Source organism: Sarcophilus harrisii, chromosome 5 (assembly GCF_902635505.1).
Source record: "Sarcophilus harrisii chromosome 5, mSarHar1.11, whole genome shotgun sequence".
NCBI lineage: Eukaryota > Metazoa > Chordata > Mammalia > Dasyuromorphia > Dasyuridae > Sarcophilus > Sarcophilus harrisii.
In genome coordinates, this window is record NC_045430.1 from 7,094,376 (window position 1) to 7,121,385 (window position 27,010).

Consider the following 27,010-nt stretch of genomic DNA (forward strand, 5'->3'; position numbering starts at 1 on the left):
ACAGCTTGGTGAGTCCTATCACCATGTTCTGGAAGTTTGATTTGAACACAACATCCCATGTTGATAAACTGCTGGACAAGGAGGATGTAACTCTGCATGAGTTGATGGATGAAGATGACATCCTACAGGAATGTAAAGCACAGAACCGCAAGCTTCTGGACTTCCTCTGCCAACAGGAGTGTATGGAGGAGCTGGTGAGCCTCATCACTCATGACCCACCCCTGGACATGGAAGAGAAGGTCCGCTTCAAGTATGTACCCCTGCTGCGGCCCTGGGGTCACATTCACTGGGCAGTGTCTCAGGAAGGTGATCTATCTGTAGCTGAGGGCAGCTGGAACCTTGAGAGCTCTCATTTCACTGATGACCTTATCTATTTTTCTACAGCTTCAGACCGAGTGAACAAAACTGTTTCATAGCATTTCTTTCTTATAATGCTTAAAAAAAAAATCTTTGAATCCCATCTGTGTGCTTTCCTGCTCGCATTTTCTAGGAAGTTTATATTTGATGGTATCTGAAAGTTCATGTTTTCTTTATGAATGAACATCTTTTGCCAAAGCAAAAATGTTGATTCCATGGCCAAGAGTGGCCACGTGAACTTTCAGTTTCCCCAGAACTAGAAATGCTGAGGCTCGGGTTCTCAGCCATAGGATTTAGACTGCCCAAACAGACTCAGAGCTTTCTAGAAGATAAAGGAGTCACAGTGGCAGCCAGGGTCCTGGTGACTGCAAATAGCTTCATTAAGAAACATGATAGTTGAAGAAAATTGGAAAGTTTGCAGTCAGCATTAATGCTAGTCTTGATGTGTGACCTTGTGCATGGTCATGCTTCTGTTGTAGATGAACAAATAATGACATTTGTGAAGATAAGATAAGGGAGAAATAGAGAGATTTAAAAATAGTTGTTGTTCTCATGGAAAATGATCCAAGTGTATATGAGCCTTCCTGGAAGGCTTTAGAGCACTGAGGCTTCATGTGAAGAAAAGCCCCAGGAGAGAAGGCTTGAGGGGAGGGAGGGAGCCTATAATTTGGGGAAAGGAGGATAAAGCTTCAGTTTCTTACTGGATAAATTTGAAGGGATGAATGGTTCCATGTGATATAGCCAAATGAAAATGAATGTTTAGTACAGTTGGAGATTACAGATGAGAGGTGGTTCTGGAAGTCATAAGACTGGGTCCGTCTTCAGGGGGGAGAGTGTCGAGAGAAAATAAGGTGATCAAGGGCAAGGCCTTGGGATTACAGGTATGTTCAGATACAGGAAGAAGAGGGGCCGAGAGAGAAGCAGGGAGTCTATCCGAAGAGAGGCCTGGGGGTAGCTGGGACTCTCCTACTCAGGCCCTATCCTCCCACAGTAGTTCTGTTCCTCCTTCCTCTCTTTTTCCCATTCCGTGTGCTCGCCGAGCCCTGTATAAGACATGCCCACAAGCCTTCCCCCTTCCATCAGCAGGCCTCTGGCCCCAGCTGGCCCCATGCCTGGAATGCCTTCCCTCCTCCCATCTGCATTTCATTCGAGGCTCCACAACAGGCCTCATCCTGTGTGAGACTCCCGACTCTAGTGCTTAGTGCTCCCACTGCCCTCCTGCTGACTGTGCATGCACTGCTCTGCTTAGGTCTCCTATTCCCCGAGTACACCATTAGCTCCGTGAGAGCGGGTTTGGGTTTTTTCTCCCTTTTGTCAAGTGCTATAGTAGAGGCTGAAAAGATAGACAAAAATAGAACAAGCTCTGCTTTTGACTTGAGGCAAACAGTGTATAGATAATTAGCCATTACGCAGCTACAAAATTCATTCAGGATAGACTCCAGCAGGATTACTGGGTCGATCGGCTTTCTCCAGCAGGTGGTGCCCAAGCTGAGCTGTAAAGAACAGTAGGGATTTGGCAAAGCAGCTGTCAGGCAGAAATGCTCCCTGGGCATGGGGACCAACCAGCAGGGAAAGAGAAAGACTTCGGGTTTGGACTTCCTGAGCTGGGAATGTCCAGTAGGCAGTTGGTGGTGCAGGACCGGAGCTCAAGAGAGACTAAAAACTGGAGCCAAACACGTGGAACCCATGGCAGTGGGGCGAGGTCATCTAGAGAGAAGGCTCCCATCTTAGGGTCCCCATCACCGGTGCTCTGCCAGACCAGAGCAGATCAGCGCGTCTCAGTCTGACCAGACATAAGACAGATTGACAGCTTTCGAAAGTTGGGAACACCTATCAACAGTCAATAGAAACACCCTGTAAAAACCTGGAGAACTCCATTGGAAAAGAGATTGTTCTGTCAAAAATTAAGCTGAAAAATTGTTTAGAAGTTGAAGAAACAATAAGAGTGTCGAGAGGCATTTCAAAACACATTCCCCCCAAATTATCAGAATTTGAAAGGACAATAAAAACATTTTTTTCACCCAGAATCCAAAATATGTGACAGAGTTTGAGGCAATGTGGTCAAGATAGGATTTACTAGAGCTTTTTTTTTTTATTTTTAAAGACAAGGGTTTTTTTATTTTTCTGTAGAAAGGAAAAAACTACTTCTTAGCATTTTTCTGGATTCTCAGGAATACTGTGTTTCTGGGTCAGGTCTTCCAAAAACAACTTTTTGGATCTCTATCATGTAAATTCACACATAGAAGAAGAATTTAGGTTGATTGATACATTGTTATATATACAGAAAAAATAAATTATGTCTATGGAAAAACAAGAGATAAGAATCCTGAGTGATAAGCAGTCAAAGAGAAATGTTTCTCTCTATACTCCTATCAATGATAGGAGTAGTAATCACTGGAAGCATGGATGCGCGAGTATGTGTGTACACACATAAACACTTAGTGTCTTTGGTTAAAAGGAGAGGGAGGAACAAATAGAAAATGAATGAATTTTTACTTGATTAGCCTGTAATTGTTAGAATTTATTTTGTAAAGGTTTCTGAGATGCTAACTAATGAAAATGAATTTGCTAATCATGCTTCTTATTGGTTGTAAAATTTCAGCTCATGGTGAAACAATGTTATTTGAGTATAATAAGACAAGTCTTTACTAAAGTATGGCATTTATTCTGCATAATTGTAGGATCAGGAGAGAGATTAGTTTTGAATTGCTGCTCTCAGGGAGGAAGAAGAGGAACTCTTGTTGTGACATACCAGGAAAGAGTTTCTCAAATTGAGCTGAAGAAGAGACCAGGCAGGGACTGCCTGGGCAGCATGCCCTGGCACCTGGCACCCTCTCCAGGGCTGACCCCGGGCAGATAAGAAGACTTCGTAGGGGACAGTGTGAAGAGAGAGATGGAGGGAATTGGTCATGGCACATGGGGGTGTGAGGGACGGATGGTGAAGGAAAAGCCATCCTGTGTGTCTTTGTAGCTGTCATCTCTTCTGGGAGATTGGGAGCTCCCCCAGGGCAGTTACAACGCGTTCTCATACAACCTGGAGCCAGCGGTCAGCAGGCACTGTGCTAGCTGCTCACACTGCCCAGATGGAAGGGAGAGCCTCTGTCCTCAAGAAGTTTACACTCTGCCGGAGGAGACCAAAAAATAAATCCTAGTGGGGGGAGGCAGCCTCATGGAAGGTGGGGGCTTCAGTGACAATCTCTGTCCGTTGCCTATGGGAGGGGCAATGCCTTCTCTGAGCTAGTAACTAAAGGATGCCTTATGTTCTAAAACCTAGGAAGAGATGGTCTTATTTAACACTGAGACTGCAGAAGAAGCTGGCAAGGCTTATAAGGGATCCTGATGAGAGAGGCTGTTGGGGTCTGAGGACCAGCTGAGCGAAGTCCCAAGAGGTCTTCTGCCCCACAGCAATGCATTTAGGGGCGCGTCTTGTAAGTCAAATCAGGAGTGTGAACCATGGCAGAGAAACTACTGGATGAACAAGGAGGGAAGCCTTGAAGTAGCTTTTGTTGCTATGCAGGGGAAGAGGGAGCAGTTATAAGTGACATCTGGCCCATAGGCATCATCCAGCTGTAAATTAATTTACCATTTGAGTCATTTGCCCAGTGCTCTCAGCTCCATCTTCTCATTCGGTCCCCATGACAACTTCAGGAGCCACCCAGTAGAAATCCACATTTTGTGGTGTTTGTACAGAAAAGGAATCAGTCCCAGAGGCTGAAGTTATTGCCTTTGGTCACAGAAGTGTAACCCCCAGGTATTTTGGGTATGAACTGTGAGATCCTTTATGAAGTGCTTCCTCTTGACCTTCCCAGGTCTGTGGGTCATATTTTCTCCTTGCATTCAAGGCCCCTTTCTTCTGCCATTATCTCTTGGTGCTAGGCTTGGTATTCACTTCCTTCTACTCCATCTCCATGCACTACAGATTGAAAATGTCTATTTTCTCAGATTTTTAAAGTACACTAAGGTTTATGAAGCACTTTTGCGTGTATTTATTTACAGGGAAAAGAAAAGCTGACTAGCCCAGAGAATTCAGGGCTATTCAGGACAAATTCAGGAGAATTCAGGACAAATTCAGAAATAATATGTCAGTATAATTAGAAGTAACGATTCAATAAACCCATCTAGTTCCAGTCTAGTTAGCCCTGCCTAAGCTATTCTAGCTATCTGCAGTTTTTTAGACCAAGCTTAGCCCATCTTGAAGGAACATTTTGAACAGTAACCTGCTATCCAAACGTGACCTTTTGTTTTTAGGCCAGGAACCTCTAGCTACATCATGGGCTCAGGATACTCTCAAGCAGTTATGGGATTTGCCTGCCTGGGCATGCTGCATTGAGCTCCTGGCCTCCTCGTCTTGCAGCGTTTGCCTCAGTCTCAGAAAGCAGAAAGCCTCCCGGTGCCGTGTGCTTAGCTTCTTGATTGATCTGTCCACAGGCCTGTGTGTTGTTGGGGACTGAGAGAATGTGTTTGGCATGAGCGCCATACTGCTGTCAATGATCCCTGAAAAAAGATGGTGCGTGGGAGAAGGGCTACAGAATGGGGTGGGCAAAGATTGTGCCCATCTGACAGCAGGGTGAGAGGTGGAGTCTTGACATAAGAGGCCAGGAGACTTGATTTCCATTTCTGGCAGTTTAATATTAAACACATTATTAAAAGGGTGAGTACTTAGGAAAGCAGGGAATATTAAGTCGGTATAGATTAAACAAGAAATAATTGTAGGGGAAAAAAGTCAAATCCAAACTGCTTGTTTGATAGGGTGGGTGACTCAAATAGCAAATCAGGCACATGGGTCCAGTTTAGCCTCATGGATTTTAGCAAGGCCTTCTTTTAGTGTTTCATGATGTTCTTGTGGAGACTTGTGGATTCTGGCAGGATTCTTAACTGTTTTTGTGTCATAAACTCCTTTGTCATTCAGGTGAAGCTTATGGACTTCATTTTAGAAAAAGATTTTTTTAAAACATAAAATATGTTGGATCACAAAGGAAGCCAATTGTATTGAAATAAAAATGTTTTTCCCATCCAAATTCATGGACTCCCTGAGTGGAGGATTTGTTAACCCCAGGTTAAAACCTTTGAGTTAAGTGAATTCCCAGCTGGTTGAAGACCTGACTGAAAAAGTGATAATTAAATGGGATAGATGTCAGCCAGGAAGAAGGTCACTGGTAGAGTCCATTACACATTGTCTTGGGACTTGTGCCCACGGTTTGAGATGGCTTTGCTTATTAGCAAATTCCTGAATGACAGATGGTTGGGAGGGCTAGTTAATCCTTTTGTCCTGATTTTGTCATCCAATAATATCCTAGCAGAATGGTGCCAAATCAAATCAAAAGCAGGGAAAAAAACAGGAACAGAGTCCAGCAAGTGTAGGATGAAGGAGGCCCAGCTCAGTACGTCCTATTAAGAGAGCCTGGGTTCTGGCAGCCTGAAGATGTTACATGAGTCAGCAGCATGGCGTGGAGCCCAAAGGAGACGTGCAAAGCACAGTCCTCCCCTGCTCTGCTTCTGTGTTCCCTTCTGGACGTCCTCTTTTAATAAAGATAGATACAAGATGTGGAGTTTGTCCAGAGAAGCACAGCTAGGCCTGTGAAGATCCTTAGAAGGATTCCAGGTGCAGACAGAAGTGGGGATGCAGAGTTTGGTGAGGGAAATTCATGTTTCTGAAGGTCAGTCACATGGAAGAGGGAAGCCTGAAAAGGCAGAACAAGGGTGGATGGGTGAAATCACCAAGAGGATCTGAACTTGAACAGGCCTCCTGACTAAGCCAGCCCAGAGCAGAATGGGCTGCTGTGGAAGCATGGGGCTTTGTCTTTCCCAGTGGGATCTGACTTAATGAGCTGGTACCAGGACACCATAGGGGGCAATATGGTTCCTTTCCAGCTCTGAGATTCTCTGGGCTAGTCAGAGCTTTAAAACTAAAATAAGCTGAAACACACCCAGAAAAGACCCACAAACAGTATGTAAGAAATTCAGCGGCCTGCAGCAGCAGCAGCACACACCGAATGCCTCCTGTGTGACAGATGGTGTCATGTCCTCGATTGCTAACTTTCCCCACCCATTTGCACAGTCATCCACAAATGAGGTGCTTAATTCAGCCTTTTTGGGTTATGTGACGCCCTGTCTGGTCTCTGGAGCTTGCAGTATGTTTAGGGAGAGATGTGCCCACAAAAAGGCCTGAGCCACCCACTATGGGGGTTTGGACCATTACTTTTGGGAGGTTGGCGGGGAGAAGCCTGGAATGGGCCAAACCCAGGCCTAAGGGTTTGCACTGTTATATTTGCTGGTTCTGTAATAGTGTTTTCTTAAATACAATTAAATCCAGTTTGAAAAACACATTAAGTAGATGCTATGTGTATTGGATGCTATGGATACTCTTTCCCTCCCTTCTCTCCTCTCCCTTCTCCCCACCTGCCCCCCCCCCAAAAAAAAAAAAAAAAAGAAAGAGGTCCTGTTCTTAAGGGAACTTACATTCCCTTAATGGGAAGGTAGGTCAAGGCCTCAGATAAGTGTATACAAAGTAATTTGAAAGGAGCAAATACAAAACTCTAAAACTGGAGTGTATGTGTGGGGGGGGTGAGATTAGAAAGACCCCATGTACTTGGGGGGCCTGAGCTGGACTTTGGTTTTTTTTTTGCTTTTTTTTTAATAGCCTTTTATTTACAGGTTATATGCATGGGTAACTTTACAGCATTAACAATTGCCAAACCTCTTGTTCCAATTTTTCTCCTCTTACCCCCCCACCCCCTCCCCTAGATGGCAGGATGACCAGTAGATGTTAAATACATTAAAATATAAATTAGAAACACAATAAGTATACATGACCAAAACGTTATTTTGCTGTACAAAAAGAATCAGACTCTGAAATATTGTACAATTAGCTTGTGAAGGAAATCAAAAATGCAGGTGGGCATAAATATAGGGATTGGGAATTTAATGTAATGGTTTTTAGTCATCTCCCAGAGTTCTTTTTCTGGGCATAGCTAGTTCAGTTCATTACTGCTCCATTAGAAATGATTTGGTTGATCTCGTTGCTGAGGATGGCCTGATCCATCAGAACTGGTCATCATCTAGTATTGTTGTTGAAGTATATAATGATCTCCTGGTCCTGCTCATTTCATTCAGCATCAGTTCGTGTAAGTCTCTCCAGGCCTTTCTGAAATCATCCTGTTGGTCATTTCTTACAGAACAGTAATATTCCATAATATTCATATACCACAATTTATTCAGCCATTCTCTGAGCTGGACTTTGAAAAGAGCGAGGATTTTACCTGGCAGTGGTGAGCCGGGAGATTGTTTCAGTCATAGGGGATCACTTGGGTAAAGGTGGGGAAGTGGGAGGTTGAATGTTGTGTATGTGGAACAGCTCTCAGGCTACTCTCAGAGTAAAGGGAGTAACAAAATAAGATTACAAAGGTAGCTGGGAAGCATCTTCTAAAGCACTGTAAATACCAGCTGAAGAATCTGCATTTTACCCTCAAAGTAATAGGCATTCAGTGACTAATTTTTCAGAAGGGGGGTGACATGGCTAGATCTGTATTTTAGTGATATCTATTTGAAGGAAGAATGTAGAACTAGAGAGCCTGATGGAGTGGTTATTGCAATAGTCCTGGTGAGAGGACTTTGGCTGGACTAGGCCAGGGGTTGTGGGAGAAGGTAGAAGGGGTTAGGTACAAAAGACACTGCAGCGGCTGAGTTGACAAGATTTGGAAACATAGAATGAGATAAAAGGAGATAGAAAATCAATAAATATATAAATAACAAAAATGCTTGACACAGTGAATGGACAGCACAAACTGAGTCAGCTCAGAAGACAGTAAATTGGTAGAGAGGAAAGAGAGAGAGATTGGGAAAGCCAGTGAGAGGCTGGGGAGGTGATCAATGAGGCGAGACTAGAAGCCCAGGGAGAAAAAACAAAGAGAAAAGAGGAGATGATAATGTAAGGGAAAACAGATGCCAAAGGAGGGTCCCTAGCAGGGAGGGGCACATGAAGAGGAAGATCAAAACAGCCCCAGGAAGGAAGACCGTACTGGCCAGAGAAGAATAGTATCTGGGTTTCCATAACATATTGTTCTTCTAACCTGGATTGGCTTCCTACAAGATCAGCTTATTTTAAACAGCTCTCTAAATGAAAAACAAAATAAAACAAAACATAATCTAACCTTCAGTTTGCTCTGCCCTTTTAGATATCCCAACACAGCCTGTGAACTCCTGACCTCTGATGTGCCACAGATCAATGATAAGCTGGGAGGAGATGAAACTTTACTGAACATCCTTTATGATTTTTTGGACCATGAGCCACCTCTCAACCCTCTACTGGCCAGTTTTTTCAGCAAGACTATTGGCAATCTTATTGCAAGGAAAACCGAACAGGTAAATCAGTGGCCAAGCATTGGCAGGTCTGGCTGTCTGCTTCTGGCTGATGTTAATGTTTATTGTTCTTTAATAAGGTGCTAGTTACTGCTTAGAAATCAAACAGAACCAGCCTTACTTCAGCCCTCATTGGGGTAACAGAATGGAGATGATAATAGCATCTCTCTCTTGGGCTTGTTGTGAGGATCAAAGGAAGTCATATTTATAAAGTGCTTTGAAAACCATAAAGTACTATAGAAATTAACCATGGTTCTTGGAGGAGAGAAGAACTTCTCAGATTCAGACGAAGTTTTCTGTCCTCTGCTGGGAAATTCTGCTATCATGGCCACAGGAAAAGGCTGCTCTCTTAAAAACAGGCAGCAAATTCACATAGGTACAAGGGCTACCATAAGGATCTCTGCAGGCTTCCGGCTGACTTAGAAAATCACAGATGTTTTTGCTTTTTTTTTTTTTTTTTTTAAATTGATATATCAGCACATCAAAATCAGATGGGTTCTAGCTATTCTCAAGAGTACTGGGAGTTGTGTATTTTATAAGACTGGTGTTTCCAAGATGTCAGCCCTGTTTCTAATCCTCTGTCCTATTGTTTGTAGTTCCTCTGCCCTTCTCTTTGCCAGAATCTCTTCACCTCTTGTTGTCAGACAACTTCTCCAAGAGATCCTTGTGAAGTCTTTTTCTTAACCCACTGGGCACCTTCTCAGAAGGACCTTCAGTCCCTGCACAAGGAACTTTAAAAGCTTATGTGTGTGTATACATCACATACATATACATATACATACATATAGCTATTCATTTTTTCATTTATTTGTTTTTATCTCTAGTTCTTTCTATACAGTTTAGCTTTATTTTTTCAGAAGAGTTGTTGTTTTCTTAGTCTGATCCTAAAAGCATTGAGCCCCTTCTTGCTGTTGTCATATCTTTGATCAAACAAAACCTCCTTTGAAAGCTGACCTCTTGGTGCCAAGTCCCTCCATAGGAGTCAGTCCTTATTGGACCACAGACACAGTGCAGCCCAAGCTTTTGGACTGCTACAGATCACCTCTGCGTTGATTTGAACTTCCATCCAGGGAGAGCTAGCCCTGGACTGGCTACCCTTTTAGAATCCACATTGACCAGCATATCAGGATAAGATATCTGGGGACAGTGCTTATGTTCAAAGTACCTGAGATACAAGATGACTTCTAAACTCCAGGAAGCTCCTGTCTGCTGTTGGTAGTCATTTTCTCCCCTTAGATTCATGGGGATGAAGAAGTCATTCTTGCCCTTTTCTGTCCCTTAGTGACAGCTCTAACATCAATTCATTTGCTCATCAGATATTCTCAGTCCCACCTCCCTGGTATAGCCCAGGCTTTTTTAAGGGGTTTTGCCTAAGGCTTTAGGGAGATTTCCTCTAGCACATCTTTTTTAATAAGAGATTAATTTGTGTTTTAGGTGATCACATTTCTGAAAAAGAAAGACCAGTTTATTAGCCTGGTACTCAAGCACATTGACACCTCTGCCATGATGGACCTGCTACTTCGCTTGATAAGCTGTGTGGAACCTACAACTCTTCGGCAGGAAGTCTTGAATGTAAGTGTAAACATTTCATACTCCCTACTGGGAGAATAAGGGCAATAAACCAACCCACCCAAATTAGCTGAGAGGGCTAGAATCGATACCAAATAGACTCTCGGGTTTTCTGGGCCACTAGTATGGGGAGGTATATATCTCCATATATATATTGCCCTTGAGAGTTACGTTTCTAAGTCTCTGAATAACTAGTTTCTGAGCTAGAATTATTGGAAACAAATGGCACTATGCAAATAGAATCCACACTCTGACATGGAAGAACTTAAGATTTGACTCTCTAAAAGATAGAGTATTAAAAGTAAAAATCCTGATTTTAAAGTTCATTAATATAATTTTTTTGGGGGGGGAAGTAGAAAAAACCCAAATCATAATCACTAATTAATCATTAGAAACTAGTAAGAAAAGATTATGGCTCAAATAAAAGAATTCTACAAAATTATCAGTACTGTACATAATTCTATGTTAATAAATTTTGAGATTCTAAACTGATAATTTACAAAAATATAAAATGTCAACATTAAAAAATAAGTAGTTAAAATGTTTGGAGAAATTAGACCAAAAATAAGTTGCTCAGCAAATATTACCAGAATGAAGCTGAGTCACAAGAAAATGATATTAAATAGTGGTTTTTTAAAAAAGTAATTGCTCAGATATGTAGATTTATTTCTAAATATTGAGAAATTAGTCAACAGTCAGAGAATAAACATTTATTAAACACTTACTTTTGTGCTAAGTATTGGAGATCTAAAGAAAAGCCAAAAAAAAAGTTTCCTTTCAAAGAACTTAGGGGAGACAACCAGTGTCAATCAAGATGTATGTGTGTGTGTGTTTCTATATAGAGACAAAGAATATGAAAGCAAAAGTGAGGGAGAGAAAAGGGAAGAGAGAAGAGGAGACAGAGTGGATGGAGGCATTCTGAGAGGAGAAAGCGTTAGCAGCTAGTAGGATGGAGCAAGGTGTCCTATGGAAGGGGAAGTTTGAATGGAATCGAGATGGAAGGTCACGTGATTGAGAGATAGCAGTGAGGAAGTAAAACATTCTAGGTACCAGTAACATCCAGTTCTGGCTAAAATGTATTTTCAGTCTAAGCAAGATTAGGAAATAGTATCATAACAAAATTACATAGAATGTTGTTAATATTCCTCACTAATCGGCACAGGCTAGAGGTATTAATTGGCAGAAGTAGCAACAATTTAAAATATTGTTTTCTTTGGGGAAAGAGATTTTCTATTACTGACTTGAATTTCCTGGAGAGCAGTCTGTCAGTGAACAATAAGATTCACAAAACTGATGGTGCAATTTGATCTAGTAATTATTGTGCCATATCTTAATGATGGACTTATTCAATTTATTTGGAATATCAAGACAAAATGAAATAAGAGAAGTAAAAAAATTATATATATATTTGGAAAATAGCTGAAAAATTATGGCACGTCGAGAATACTAGATACTATAAAATGACAAAAAGAAAAAAAAAAACTTGTGAAGACCAGGCTGGCTTGGGAGGATGGTTTGTGTGTGACATAGTCAGACCTCCATTTTAAGAAGATCAATTTGACATCGAATTGGTGTGGAGTGAGGGAGACCAGTCAGCAGGCTATTTCAATAGCCTCATTGTGAGGTGATCAAGGATTGCACCGGAATGGTTTTTTCAGCGTCAAGGAGAGAAGGGGGCATGTATAAGAGATGTTATAAAAGTAGAAATGACAAGACCCAACCATTGTTTGGTCATGGGAATGACAGAATGAGACATCAAGGAAGCCTACATCATAAGCCTGGGTGAGTGAGAGGATGGTAATAGTAATAGGGAAGTTAGGAAGAGGGGAGAATTTGCAAGGAAAAAATGAGTTCAGTTGTAGAAATGTTGAGTTTAAGATGTCTGTGAACTATCTAACTCAAAATGTCTAAAAGGCCTGTGGAGATGCAGGACTGTTGATTGGGAGAGAGGTTAAATAGATCTGAATTATAAAAATGATCATTGAAACCATGAGAGCTGATGACATCAGCAAGAGAAATACTAAACAGGGGCAAGAGAAGAGGGCCCAGGACAGAACCTTGGAGTAGGATAGTCAGTCAGAAAAGAATAAACAAGTTGGTGTACAGCATTCAAAGTCCATTTGAGAGTTTTGTAGTATAAACTTGTAGTGGTCCCAGTGAGCACAATTTTATGAGATTTCTACCATCAGCATTTGGCAGCACATAAGTAAAAATGGAGGAGGCAGGTGATAATACTGTTCCAGTACTTGGTTTTGGAAAGGTATGAGCCTCTAGAGAACAAGGAATTGTTCTCTAGACAGTGTAAAATTGACTTGACTTGAATAGGGTGAAGATTTTGAGATGGAAAAAGTAAAGCCAGAACAGGAGAGAGAATCTAAAAAAGTAGAGAGGTGTAATGATTACAGGCAGAAGGGATAGTGAGAGATTGAAAGTCAAGAGAGTGTAGGAAGAGAGAGGAATTTCAGAGTAATACAAAAGATTGTAGAGGTAGAACATTGTATGGGAGATCTTGAGGGTGTAACCACTCCCTGTGAAACAAGTTTTCAACTGGGGTAGTGACCAGGGTTATTCTTTGACTCTTTATTCCACTTTTCCCCCTCTCCCTCCCACTGAGTCATTGTCTAGATTGGCTTCGCAGTATAAACAGTCTCTTTTTGCCTGGACAGTTGTAACTAAAAAATATACAGTTCTCTCTATTTTTAGCTCTGAGCCCCCAGGCAGAGATAGTTCTGGCAAAATACTTCATTGTTAAATCTGTTTTCTCAGGTTTGTTCCCCCTTGCCAATTGCTTCCTTCAAACTGTATTTCCAGTAAGTGCACCCAGACTAGCAAATGTCTGTGGTTAACACTGTTTATAAGGATAAAGTAAACAAGAAGGGTAAATGGATTTTTCCCCCTTCCAAGAGGAAAAAGGTCTCAGGTTTCCATTCCAAAGTCCAAAGGGAAGAAGGAAGTACAGAATTATTGCTGTGACGTCTCTAATCCTAGGAATTGTCAATGATTTGGGATCTTTCCCAACACATCTTATCCCCAGTCAATCCTCAGAGAGCCTCACTCACTAGCAGAGTTCCAGCCTTTTTTCCTTATGATGGCTGCCTCTGTCTGGGATGTAGTTTCTCAGAGCCTTTCCTCCTCCAGCTTTGAAAGCTGCATTTTTCTTTGGTTGCTGTCTCTTGTCTAGACCAACTTAAACCCCTAGACTCTTGAACTGTTCGGCTAGGTCAAGTTAGGCTCCTTTTCTAATTATTCAATCAAGAAATTTGTTTGCACTAGATGTGATTGAAATTTTACAGATAGTTTTAACACCTCATTATCATCAAGTCCCCTTATTTGAATTAGATCCTTGATATTCTGAACTTGGAGAAGGTGGGATGGCTGGAGACTAATTTCTCTATATCTGTGTGGCCAAAGAAAAGGAGAAATGCAGCTCTTGAGTAGTGCCAGCATTTGAAGAATATCAGGGGGAAATATGAAGGCCCCAGGGAATGGGAGCGGTGTGGGGATATGAAAACCAAGAATGTGGTCCATCGGAACTTCCCATAGCATCTCATGAGGATGTGCTGGGAGGCCCCAAAGAAGGTACATCCACTGTAGGAGAGCTTAGCCAGGGAGGCCATGGATTAGTGTTCCTTTCCAGCTTCACGTATGTCATGACAAAAATGTCAAAGGCTAGTATGGGTTCTAGCACAGGGCCAGGACTAGGGATATGAGATGGAGTAACCCCAGGGAAAGATGACATCCATTTTGGGGTTTAACCATTTGTCCTTGGCCAAATCTATCCAATTGTATGCTTTGTAGCCCACATCTATCTATCTCTCTCTCTCTCTCTCTCTCTCTCTCTCTCTCTCTCTCCTCCCCTTCCCCCCCTCTGTCTTTGTGTGTGTCTGTCTCTCTCTCTCCTCCCACCTCTGTCTCTGTCTCTCTATGTGTGTCTGTCTCTCTCTCTCTTAATAATGCTGTATTTACCCTTTAAGTGACAACTAAATAAACAACATTACCAGTTTTTTTCACATGCCATAAATAGCTATTCTTAATTATTTTTATTAATGGTGCATCTATTGAAAAATGGTAAAGCATTCTGACTTTAAATGAACATAAAGAAAGAATGATGACCCCAGAGCTAATAGAAAGACCATTTGCTGTATCTTAGATGGAAGCCCTTTCTCAGCCCTGTAAACTATTCTGGTCCTTATTCAAACAAAAGTTTAGATTTATGAAAGGATATTCTTATAGAGGGTTTTAAGTCATCAAAAAGAGAAAGGAATTTTATCTTTTTGAAATAGCAGATGGACTGCTTATTGATGGAAGTGCAAATGGTGGAAAAAGTCAGAAATAATGAAGCTGAAATTTTGCTTAAATAGAGGAGTGAAAATCTGAGCAGGGCAGAGTCATGTGGAAATAATGGTGCTAGCAGCAGTGAGGGCAGGCGGGCTTTCTGGCTGCAGTGATGGCCACTGTGAAGACAGATGGGGGCCATCATGTCTGAGAAGCGGGGGTGAAGTAACACACAGTTGGACCAGGAAGTTACATCAGGTCCAGGCTATGAAGAATTCTAAAAGCTAATCAGAGGATGTTCTATCAAATCCTAGAAGCATTAGGGAGCAGGAGAGTTCATTGAGAGGGGAATGAGATGGTCAGATCTGCTCTTAAGTAAAATCACTTTGTCATCTGTGCGGAGGAGAGACAGGGGTACAGAGATCAGCAGGGAAGCTGTCAGCATAATCTAAGTGGGAAACAAGGAGGGCCCAAACCATGGAGTTTGGAGATGAGAAGTGTGATAGACTTGGTGACTGATCGTGTCCCTGGGGTGAGGAACAAGGTGCAGTCAAGGGGACCTGGAAGCATAGGCCTGGTGGTGCTTTCCATAGAAAGCTGTTGTGTGGGTCCATGAGGGCAGGGCCTATCCTGCTGCCTCCTGCATACAGTGGTTGGCATCTTTCTCCCGCTTACTTCCGAGCCTTCTTCCCTGTAACTCCTTGGTATGGCTTCTCACCCATGAGCTTCCACTTGCCCTCTCCTCATAGCTTTTGGCCGTCTGTGCCCCAAGCCTGGAATGTCTGCTTCTCCCCTCTGCTTCTCTGAAGGCTCATCTCAAGGACCACCTTCTCTGGGAAGTCTTTTGTAATATCCACACTTGGTGATCTCACGTGTGTGCTTCCCTGTGTATGCGGGGGCTCACCCCATAGCCCAGAGCTCTTCCAGATCAGGGAGAGTTTGACTTTTGTCTTTGTAGCTCCAATCCCCAGTGGGAAGGAGGCAGAGAGGCTTGATTAATAGTTTAATGAGTACTGAGAAGCATTGATTTGAATTGAAGTGTAATAAACAGAACAAGGGAATGTCAACCTGCAAAAAAGTTTTTTAAAGGGGGAAAATTCATCTCATCATTTTTCATGTATTTCCTGTTACTCTCCTTACTGCATTTGACTTTCCAGCCAAACTGACTTTCTTGCATTTAGCAGGCTTTGCTATCCATTTCTCCTACCTCCTTGCCTTTACACAAGCTGCCTTTCATGCCTTAAAATAGAATCTTTCCTTTACATTTTTAGTCTACTTCAAGGGTCAGCTCAGGTGCTGCCTCTTTTTGGAAATTCATCAGACTCAAGATTAAAAAAAAAAGTTATTTTTTAAAAAAAGTAAATAATAAAAGAGTTAAAAAGTAGTTAAAAAAAAAAAAAAAAGAAAGAAAGTAAATAAAAAAAAGCCTGTCCTGACATGTCTTCACTCACTCATCCATATTGTTGTTTGCTCTTTTGTCCTGCTCTCTCTTTCTCTGTCTCCCTCTTGTTTATTTCTCTGTGCACATATAATTTCTCAGACTATATCACAAGATCACAGCTGAGAGTAGAAGAATTTATAAGAGATCTAATCCTTTATTTTACATATGAGAAAACAGAGAGATGGCCTGACTCCATCACAGTCAGCCACATCATATGTGGCAGAAATAGGATATGAACTCGGGTCCTCTATGTTTCCAACCCAGAATTTTTTGCACTACACACACTCTCCCAGGGGCTCGTGAGGCCTGAGACCTGGTTTTGAATCACTGCTTTTGGCAGAAATATGTGACCTGAGAGGCTTTTTTTTTTCCTTTTCAGTGGCTGAATGAAGAGAACATCATTGAGAGGCTGGTGGAGCTGATTCACTCAAACCAGGATGAAGATGTGAGTAGAAAGCCCGAGCTGCACCCTCCCACCCCCGAGAAACCTATGAGGGTCTCTGGCTCACTCACAGTCACATTTTAGCTATTGAGCAGGCCAGCCTCTTTGGATGGATCGTAGAGCAAAATGGCAGCAGGTCTGAAAAATGGGCATTCCTATATGCTTGTACACCACTTAGTACCCACTTGCTCCTTGACTGGCCTGGGTTATACTAAAGTGAATGAAAGAGGTTTTGTTTTCCTATGGGAGGTAACCTAAGGAATCTTTCTGTAGTATTTATTACTTTAGAGCATCTGCTGTCAGTCTTGAATACTGGATTCAAAGGTCTCTGCTGCTTCTGCAGAGAGACTAGAAAGTGGAACTGGTGAGTCTGGGACACTAGAGGGCATAGCAGCAAACTCCATATCTTCATGTCTGTGATCTCCAATCCTCATTTGACTCTTGCCTTGAACGGACTCCTAGAATTTCATGTTTGGACAGGCTCAGATGGTGTTACACACCAGAGGCTAGTTCAGAGGGACTCCCGGGCTCCCCTTTTCTATTTGTAGCATTCAGGATGGAGGCCAGAAGACCTTTTGGAGAAGACCCAAAGATCTGCTTTGGGTACTGAAGTTAAAAGCAATTGATTAATTCTGTTGGCTGCCTCCCTTTGGCCTTGTGCAATAGTTATTATCACAGAATTGGAAGGATTGGAAGGCCCTCCTGCAAAAGGAACACCCCCAACAAATGGTCATTCAGACTTTATATGAAGATCTGCCTCATCCTGAGGCAGCCCATTCCACTTGGAAAGGAGGCTTTCCTGGCATCAAGCCTCAGTGTGATTGAAGATTTCTCATTTTGCCCTTTGGAGTCCATCAGGTCAAATCCAATAATATTTTCTCCCTGACAAGTTTTCAGATACTTGAAGATAGCAGTCATCTCTCTGACTCTTCTCTAGCTTAACCCCAGTCTCTTTAATTAATGATTAGTTATTTACTTGACAGATAAAAGTGAAACAAAGCAAAACAACTTTAAAATGTATCTCAAACTAGTGGTTCTTTATTTTCTCAAGTAATTTCTTAAGTTTTCCTTCAACTTTGTCCTTATGGTGTGTATTGTAAAGCTAGAGCAGCACATGTGTCCTGACCCTGGGCCCTTGCCCTGAAGGCATGAAGGGGTGACATGAGGACATGTAGGGAAAGCAAAGATGAGGAATGATGAAATTTATTTGTCTGATTTCATCCAACCTTGCCAGGAGGTCTCTGGGGACGACAAATGGCTTTCCTTGCAACAACCTTGTGAGGGAGACAGCACGAGGGTAATGTCTGTTTAATGGAGAAGCCAGCTCAGGCACAGAAAGGCCAACCCAAGAGACCCTTGAGATGTCACACAACTCCTGGTTTTTGGAGCTGAGATTTAAATTCAGGTCATCAACTTTAAAGGTGGTGCCAGGCCCATCTACATGCTGTCTTTCTATGCATAGTTTCTGTGTCCTGCTTTGTGTATTCACAACACTTCAAAGACTGTCTTTGGACACAGGAGATACTTTTTGCATGACTATTTGGAGACAGTCTAAAATGTGGCCATTTCCATAGCGATTGCTGAGGAGGCGACTTCAGTTCTTGAGGATTGTGGTTCCTGCTTTTGAGAAGGCTCCTGGGCTTCTTTCTACTGTTCTCACCTAGAGCAATGTCCCCGTCTATGACAGGCTGACATCTGTGAACAGGGGTTGGCTAAAAGCTACAGAGACAAGAGTGGTGTAGTAGCTACATTCCCATATTATTTCCTTTACTCGAACACATCAGAGCAGGTGCCTAGGGAACTGTGGCAGCCAAGAGATTAATAGTTGAAGATAGGGGAGCATTACAGGTATACATAGTGTCCCTGGAGTTAAGAACTTAACTAAAAAGCATGAGGTTCTGGTTCACATGACTAGCAAGATGGAGGACTAGACATTTTTTCTGTTTCTCACAGCCTCTTACACCTTTCCAAAACAAAATGACATCCCAGACGTATAGAATGTCAACTGTCTCCATGGTCTAGGTCACCTGAAACCCAAAAGAAAGTAAAAAAAAAATCCCATGGCATCACAACTACTCTGAGCTTATATAGCTCCTTCTCCTTCATCACCAACCACATCACTAACAGCAACACTGTTACATTAACTGGCACAAGGAGCTGACCCATGACTTAGAAGAAAAATCAAACCGTGTTACACCTTAGTTCCAGTGCCTTAGAAATCTGACCTCCAGGCTACAGAATTTGTTGAGAACTCCTTGGCCAGTATCCCATCAGCATTCTGAGCTATAACGGAACTTTACAGGAGAATCAGGAAGGATGGAAATGGGAAAGGACCTGTTTGGGCTTGGAATAGTGCTGAACCCCATATTCTAACTCCCCCCTCCTCTCAGAGCCTTGAAGACCAAACTCCAGAAATCATCCCAGCTACAGTGACATCAGCTCTCCTGACTGCTGGGCCAGAGAACTGATGAGCAGAGGAAACAGAACAAGAATGTATATGTATGGGAGCTAGGTGGTGCAGTGGATAGAGCACCAGTCCTAAAGTTAGGAGGACCCGAGTTCTAATCTGGCCTCAGACCCTTAACACTTCCTGACTGTGTGACCCTGGGCAAGTCATTTAACCCCAAATTGCCTCGGTGGGGCGGAGGAGAATGTATGTGTGTGGAGAAAAGGGGAGGGTGACTTTTTGGCTCTCCAGTATGTCTGAGGGAAAGAGCCCAACACCTAGCTGGAACCAGCTCTGTGCCCCCAAAATCACTTGGGGCAGAAAGATAGGCTGGTGAACTACAAATTACCCATTGTGAGAGGAAATTCAGGTTTGGGATCCAACTGCCAGGGAAACCAGTGTCAGAGAGGAGAGAGTCAGAAGGTGAACAATAGGAGAAAATGAAGGAAAAAAGGACTGAAGTAACCTAAGATCTCAGGAAGAAGAAAACTCAAATACCCGAACATAAGCAGATAAAATCAAGAAGGAAAACTTTAATAACAGAAAGAATATGACCTCTATATGTAGCAAATGAGTTCAAATACTGCAAAACAAAGAAAAATCAACACTTGAGAGAGAGAGAGAGAGAGGACCCTGCAGAATTTGAGAATGAAACCACAGCATGCTATTCCTGAGTGGTCTGAAAAAAGAAATAAGAATTATGAGAGAGTATTTATGAGCTGCACAGCAAAAATAAATGGCAGAACAGAAAAACTTGAATCTGAAATGGCAAATTTCACCAAAAAACCCCCACAGAGATAACAGTTGGTTGGGCATGTAAATACATGGAAGTGAAGGACAGTCTAGATATTGTCTACCCAAACAGAACATCTTGCTCATTAAGACAGGATGCATAGAAAACAGTTTAAAGATTCTGGATCTCCCAGAAGAACAAGAGAAGTTAAAAGTGAGTACCACAATATAAGTGATAATACAAGAGCTTCTGAATGCAGCAAATGAACTGCCAGTGGAAAAATTCACAAATCACTTCTGGGCTTCAGACTCCAAGACACATACTGGTTATTTTTTTTAAGCAATTTAATTTAGAAACAACAGGTCCTTCACACAACTGGGAGAAAGACCTTCAAATACTATAGGAAAGGAAATCCAGGTAATACAGACTGTCCTGCACCTGCCAGAAAATGAAGGATTGATTAGAATATATTCTGAAGAGCCATGCATCTGACCTGCCCTGCAAATCTGAGCTTAACTATAAGTGGAAATAAATGGACTTGCAATAATAAAGAGATATTTGAAACATTATTATAAAAAAAAACAGACCTGAGCATTTTATTGGCTTCTTGAATACTCCATTCAACAGAAATGCAGGAAGGAAGAATAAATGTGTTAGTCATGAACAGGTGATATCAGAGAGATCAGTAAGAAATGACTTTTTTAAAATTAAGTTTTCTTTGTAATTTACAGAATAAAATAAGCATTTCCCAAAATTAGTACAATAAAAAAGATTTCATATGAAACTATAAATCTAATATGTAAAACTTGTTATTCATTTTAAATATATAACAATGTTATTGTATAATTTCCCCCCCTTTTTTTCTTCCCTCCATCCCACTCTAAAGATGGGTACCATTAGACACAAAGATGTATGCAAATATATGTGAAATCCTTCCAGACATACTTTCATTTATCAGTTCTTTGTCTGGATGCCCTTAGTATCTTTCTTCATAGGTTCTTTGTAATTCATTTAGTTATTTATAGTAGTCAAAATAACTTATTCACTCAAGGTTGTTTTGAAAAAAATATTCTGTTTACAGTATACAGTGTTCTCTTGGCTCTGCTCATTTCACTTCCTATTACTTCGTGCAAGTCAGTCCATGTTCCCTCAAGGTAATCAAATTCATCATTTCCTACAGCAAAGCAGTATTCTATCACAATCAGATCACAGCCTCCCAACCATTCCCCAGATGATGGGCATCCCCACAATCTCCAGTCCCCTGCCACCACAAACATCTTAAAAGATAAAATTCTTTTTAAGAGACTTCTTTCTAAAAGTACACAAGGAAATAGGAGTGAAGGCAAGAGTCAGGTAGAGGGAGACCTGGGGCAGTGTAGTTATAACCTTGCAATGCCCTGTCTACAAGTGAATCTTTTTTTTTTTTTAATTTTGGTGGGACTACATTACAAAATAAGTGCATGACAGGAGAGGGGCAAGTTGAGCAATGAAAGAGTATGATGACCCTCAGTCAAGTTGAGGACTAGCAATGAGGGAAAAGAGACTTCTGTGGTTTCTCAGGAAAAGAAGAGTCTGTAAAGGACTGGGTGGAGATGAGAGGAGGTACAGACTAGAAAGTGGTGAAAAGGAAAAGTGAGGCTTTAATTTAGTGATGGGAAAGTGTTCTTTTGCTGAAGATTCCTATAGGTGAAGAGAAATGTTCTGAAAAGGGAGGTGGGCCTTGTTCAGTGGATTTTGATACTTGAAAAGACTTCTTGTCCTACCTTGAAGGCTAGGGGAAGAGGTGGAACTCCTGGCGCCATCTGGTATCTGGGGCAGTGGGAAGGAATGGACTCAGAAAGGAGATTTTTGAGGCAAATGGGGAAGGAAGGTAATGGGGGAGGGGAGGGCAAAGGGCAGTGCACTGCATAATCATTTCTATGGAGATGAGGGGGTATGCCATGGGTCGGTATCCTCTTAGCTATAAAAATTAGCTTTGTTCTGGGAGTGAGATAAAATGGGAAAGTGGACATTGCAGGGCAAGTTCCATGAGGCTGTGGCAGAGACTGCCTAGAGGTGAGAGCCTAGAATAGATATGTTGGAAATTTTGATTCTATGAAGAATACAAGAATAGAGAGAGACTAGATAATTACATGGGTCATGAACCAGAGATTGAGGGTCTAAAATAGATAAAAAAAGAGGTTGGATAGTGAAGAGCATGGGAGAAATCCTCTTGGAAAGGAGCACATAAAATAAATTTTTTCAAAACACAACTAATAAACAACTAATTTAAGGTGAAATAGAGATGGAGAAAAATCTGCTTGACTGAGAGAGGAAAAAGAAGAGGAAGAACTAATTAGATAAAAGCAGGAAAGAAAATTATTAATTCCCATAATCAAAAAGGACAAAATAAAAATTCTTGGTGGAACCAGGGGTAAGGAGAAGAGAGTTGATGGGAACAGGCCCACCTTAAGCTTAAACTGAACTTAAGACTTAAGCTAATAAAACTGAAGAGTTGTAATACTGTATTTACGTCAAAACTTGGGGGAAAAACAATATCAGAAAGAAATGGAGGAAAATATAAACGTCATTCTTATAACTTTGAATGTCAATGGATTAAACAATCTAGTAAAATGAAACAGTGACTGATTGGATAAGAAGGCAAATCCCTATATTCTGTTGCTTCCAAGGAACACATTCCAACAACAAAGAAGCAAAATTGAAGATGATGGAAAAAAATGTACTACATATAAGTGAATTCTAAAAAGTAAGAGTTGCAATGTTGCTATCTGAGAAAGCAAAAATAAAGAAAAATTATAAAAAGGTGTAAACAAAGAAATGACATTATGCTGAAATGAATATAGCATAGTTAACAAATCAAAATCGATAATAACAAAGCAAATTAATATCAGTTATATATATCCTCCAAATTCATAAAGGAAACATTAATTGAGCTATAAGGAGATATAGATTATAACACATTAGGGACAGAAGAATAAAATATCCCGATCTCAGTCTTGGATAATTTTAATCTGAAGATAAAAGGAAAAATGTGGAACTCAAAAAAATTGCTAGAGAAACTGGAATTTAAAGACTTATGGTAACTCCTAAATGGGATTACAAATGAATGCTTCACCTTTTTACAAAAATTGGCCATGTATTAGGGCACAGAGGTATTACAACCAAATGTAAAAAGGCAGAAATAAATATATTCTTTACAAACTATGACCCAAGATGGTCTTTGGTTCAGGGACCACAAACAAAAAGACCTATGGATGAAATTTCAAATAATGGATGATTCAAAAATGAAATCATAGAAAAAAATTATGTGAAAGAAAATATTGATGAAACAGCAGATGAAATTTCCAAGATGCAGCTAAAGCAGTCCTAAAGGGGGAAAATTAATATCCCTATAAACATGTTAACAAAATAGAAAAGAAGAGGATTAATGAACTGGATATACATTTTATTTATTTTTTTTGTTAAAGCTTTTTCTTTTCAAAACACATAGATAAAATTTCAACATTCACCCTTATAAAACCTTGTGTTGCAAATTTTTTCCCTTCTTTCCTCTCACCCCTACCACCAGATGGCAAGTAATTGGATATGCATTTTAAAAAAATTATAAAAATCCAACAAAACTAAAATAAGCACAAAAAAGGATGTATTAAAAATTAAAGGAGAAATAGGTAGATTGGAAACTATAATAAATGATAGCAAAAACTAAGAGCTGGATCTTTGAAAAGACTTAAGACTTTAATCTGGTTAAACAGAAGAGGGCAGAAAATAAAATCAATTAAATAGAAATGAAATTGACATTGCTTCAAAATCTAAAGAAATTTAAAAATTAATGGAACTTATTATACACATATGCCAACATAAGTTAAAAGGAAACAGAAGAAAAAGCTATAGACCCATATCAGTGATTAATGATTAAAAAAATTTAAACTAAACAAAATCCCATTGAACACATTACAGTGATTTTAGCCTAGAAATCATTTATTCGTTGATGTGGGTGATGTAGACACCAGGCACCAAAAATTAGGGTTTGGTCATGTGAAGAATTCACAATGGCCATTCTCTTTGGCAAAAGGTCCATTTATTTAGGGAAGTGGCTACAGACAAAATGAAGGGATTCAATAGACACCAGGAATGGTAACTATGAAATGAGAGCTGGGAGAGCATAGAAAGGCAAGTTCCTCAGTGGAACTCATAATTAGCTAGCATTATGTCCCATGAGGTTATGGTATATCCTTAGATGACAGGCTAAATCCTGAAAGGGACTCAGCACCTTCAAAGAGTTAGTAAGCTATAAGGAAAAGAAGTGGGGTCAGGAGAGACCATGGGGAAAGGGAAGACACTATGAGTTGGAGTATCATAATGGACTGACTGAAAGGAGGGCAGCAGCAAGCCATGGCCCATAAGTAGATTTTATAGGGAAATTTTTGCCTCAGGGACTAGGATTTTTGACAGGATCCCTACAGAATGTGGATCTCAGGGGTTTGACATAACTTGTATTTCTGATTGGAGGATCTCTTCAAAAGATGGAACCATGAAGTTAAACTGCTTGCCTCAAGGATCAATTCTTTAGTTTCTCTCTGTCAATACACCATTCAGGACCTCATCATTATGACCAAGTAGAATTTAAGTCTTGGATATAAGCATGGTTCAACATTTAGGAAGATAATCAACATAATTAATTACATTAAAAACCCAAACATCCACAGCTATATAATTAATAGCCTTTGACAAAGTACAGTGGTCACTTATACCAAAAAACCTACAAAGTATAGGTTTTTTTTTTTTTTAACATCATAAAAAAGCATCCAACTAAAACCAAAACAAAAGATCATGTACAACGGGATACACTAGAACCTTCAAATAGGTTCTAGTAAATAAAGAAAATGAGTAAGGAGCCTATTCTTTTCATTATTATTTGATGATATTCTAGAAATGTAGCAACAATGATAAAATGAGAAAAATTAAAGGAAAAAAGTCTAAGGGAAGGGCTGAGGGGAAGGGAGGGAAAAAATTGGAATATAAGGTTTTCCAAGGGTGAATGTTGAAAATTATCTGTGCATATGTTTTGAAAATAAAAAAAGCTTTAATAAAAAAATTAAAGGCAAAAGATAGGTAAAGAGGAGATAAAAACTATCCTTATTTAGACATAGATTGAAACATCTTTGGGAATCAGTAAATATACTAATTGAGCTAATTTTATTATTGACTGTTAATTGCCAAATTAATAACTTTAGCAAACTTGTAGGCCACAAAATGAATTGTCAAAAATCAACATTTCTATATAATAAGTCTCAAGAAGCAAAACTAGAAAAGAATGACATTCCAAATAACTATAAAATACATTAAATACCTAGGGATTGACCTGCCAAAGCACACAAAAGATTTGTATAGCGTCAATTATAAAATGTCCCTTAAAGAAATAAAAAAACAACTTAAATTTTCAATGCATGGTTAGTCCATGCCAATATAATAAAAACGATACCAAAATTAATGTGCACTTTCAATGCTATACCAATTTTGTAAAATATGATAAAATAATAAAATTCATTTGAAAATATAAAAGATTTATAATATCAAGGTATATGATGAAAAGAAGTAGGAATGAAGGGGGAATAGTACTTCCAGACCTCATACTACATGATAAAGCAGCAATGTCAAAAACCATCGAATATTGATTTAAAAGGGCAGCTTCAGTAGTTGTATGACCCTTGTTGGCAAATCACTGTTTGCCTCAGTTTTTTCATCTGTCAAATGAATGGGAGAAAGAGAATGGGAAAAAAATGGCAAACCATTCCATTATCTTTGCCAAAAAAACCTCAAATAGGGTCACAAAGACTGGAACATGACTGAAATGTCTAAATAACATTGGTTAAAAAATGAGATCAGTGAACAGATTCAACAAGCGAGAATTTGAAACAATAGAACTCAGTAACCCAGTGTTTAATAAAGTAGAAAATATAAATTATCTAGAAAAAAAAATACCTTATTTGATTTTAAAAAAAAACTGGGAAAACTAGAAAGATATCTGGTTATAAATTAGGTTAGAATAGCATCTTATACCATGTTCCACAATACTTTCTAAATGTGTATGTATATAACCTTCATATTAAAGATCATACTATTTTTGAAAATTAGAAAAGAAGCAGATCATATGCTTCTCAAAGCTATGGTAAGAAATATATTCTTAATCAAACCAGAAATAAAGTTAATTATAAAAGATAAAATAGATAATATTGCTTACATGAAAGTGAAGAGTTTCTGTATAGATAAAATTAATACATGTAGATAACCAGAGAAATAGTCAATACATCACATTTCTCTGATAAGAGTTTATCTAAGTTATATAAACAACTATATATATAAGCTTAATACCATAATTTGGAACTATGTCCAAAGAGCTACGATACTGTACATCTTTTGATCCAGCAGTGTTACTACAGGGTCTGTATCCCAAAAGAGATCATAAAAGAGGAAAAAGAACTCACATGTGCAAAAATGTTTGTAGCAGCCCTTTTTGTAGTGTCAAGGAGCTGGAAACTGAGTGGATACTTATCAGAATGGGGAATGAATGAGTTATGGTATATGAATATTATTTTATAAGAAATGAGCAGGCTGATTTCAGAAAAGCCTGAAAAGATTTACATGAACTGATGCTGAGTGAAATGAGCAGAACCAGAAGAACATTGTACACAGTAATAGCAAGATGTAATCAACTATAATAAACTTAACTCTTCTCAGCAATTCAGTGATTCAAGTTAATTTCAATAGATTTGGGAACGAAATGCTATCTGCTTTTTAAGATAGAACCAAGGAGACTGAATGTGGATGATCAAAGGATAGTATTTCCACCTTTTAATTTGCTTTTTCTTTCACGTGGTTTTTTTCATTTTAGTTTGATTTTTCTTGCACAACATGACAAATAAGGAAATATGTTTAAAAGGAGTGTACATGTATAACTTAGATTGCTTGTAGTCTTGTGAAGGGGAGGTAAGAGAGGGAGGGAGAAAAATTTAGAACACAAAATCTCACAAAAATGAATGTCTATATGTAATTAGGAGAATAAAATACTATTGACAAAAAAAAAAAAAGACTAATAGCTATTCCTCAGTAAATGAGTAGTCAAAAGATATGAATAGTTTTCAAAAGAACTGCAGTTTTCACAGCCACATGAAAAAAAAATGCTCCAAAGGATTAATAATGAGAGAAATGCACATCAAAACCATCCTGAAATTTTACTTCATATCCTGCAAATTGGCAAAAATGACAAAAAAATGGCCACTGTCATTATTGGAGAGGTGGTAGAATGATAGGCATATTAATAGTGGAACTGTAAAATGATACATCTATTTTGGAAAGGGGAATTATCTAAGTAAAGTGATTAAAATGTCC

The 27,010-nt window shown here is 39.8% G+C and overlaps 1 protein-coding gene across 7 annotated transcripts in view; it reads left to right on the forward strand.

The window, feature by feature from the left end:
* Positions 1-27,010, forward strand: part of PPP6R2 (protein phosphatase 6 regulatory subunit 2) — a 116,216-nt gene that overhangs the window by 57,388 nt on the left and 31,818 nt on the right. For all 7 annotated transcript variants that reach the window (XM_031941231.1, XM_031941230.1, XM_031941235.1 and 4 more), the window contains 4 exons: positions 5-250; positions 8,532-8,718; positions 10,150-10,287; positions 16,380-16,445. In XM_031941231.1, the coding sequence (XP_031797091.1) occupies positions 5-250; positions 8,532-8,718; positions 10,150-10,287; positions 16,380-16,445 (637 nt within the window). The remainder of the gene's footprint in view (positions 1-4; positions 251-8,531; positions 8,719-10,149; positions 10,288-16,379; positions 16,446-27,010) is intronic.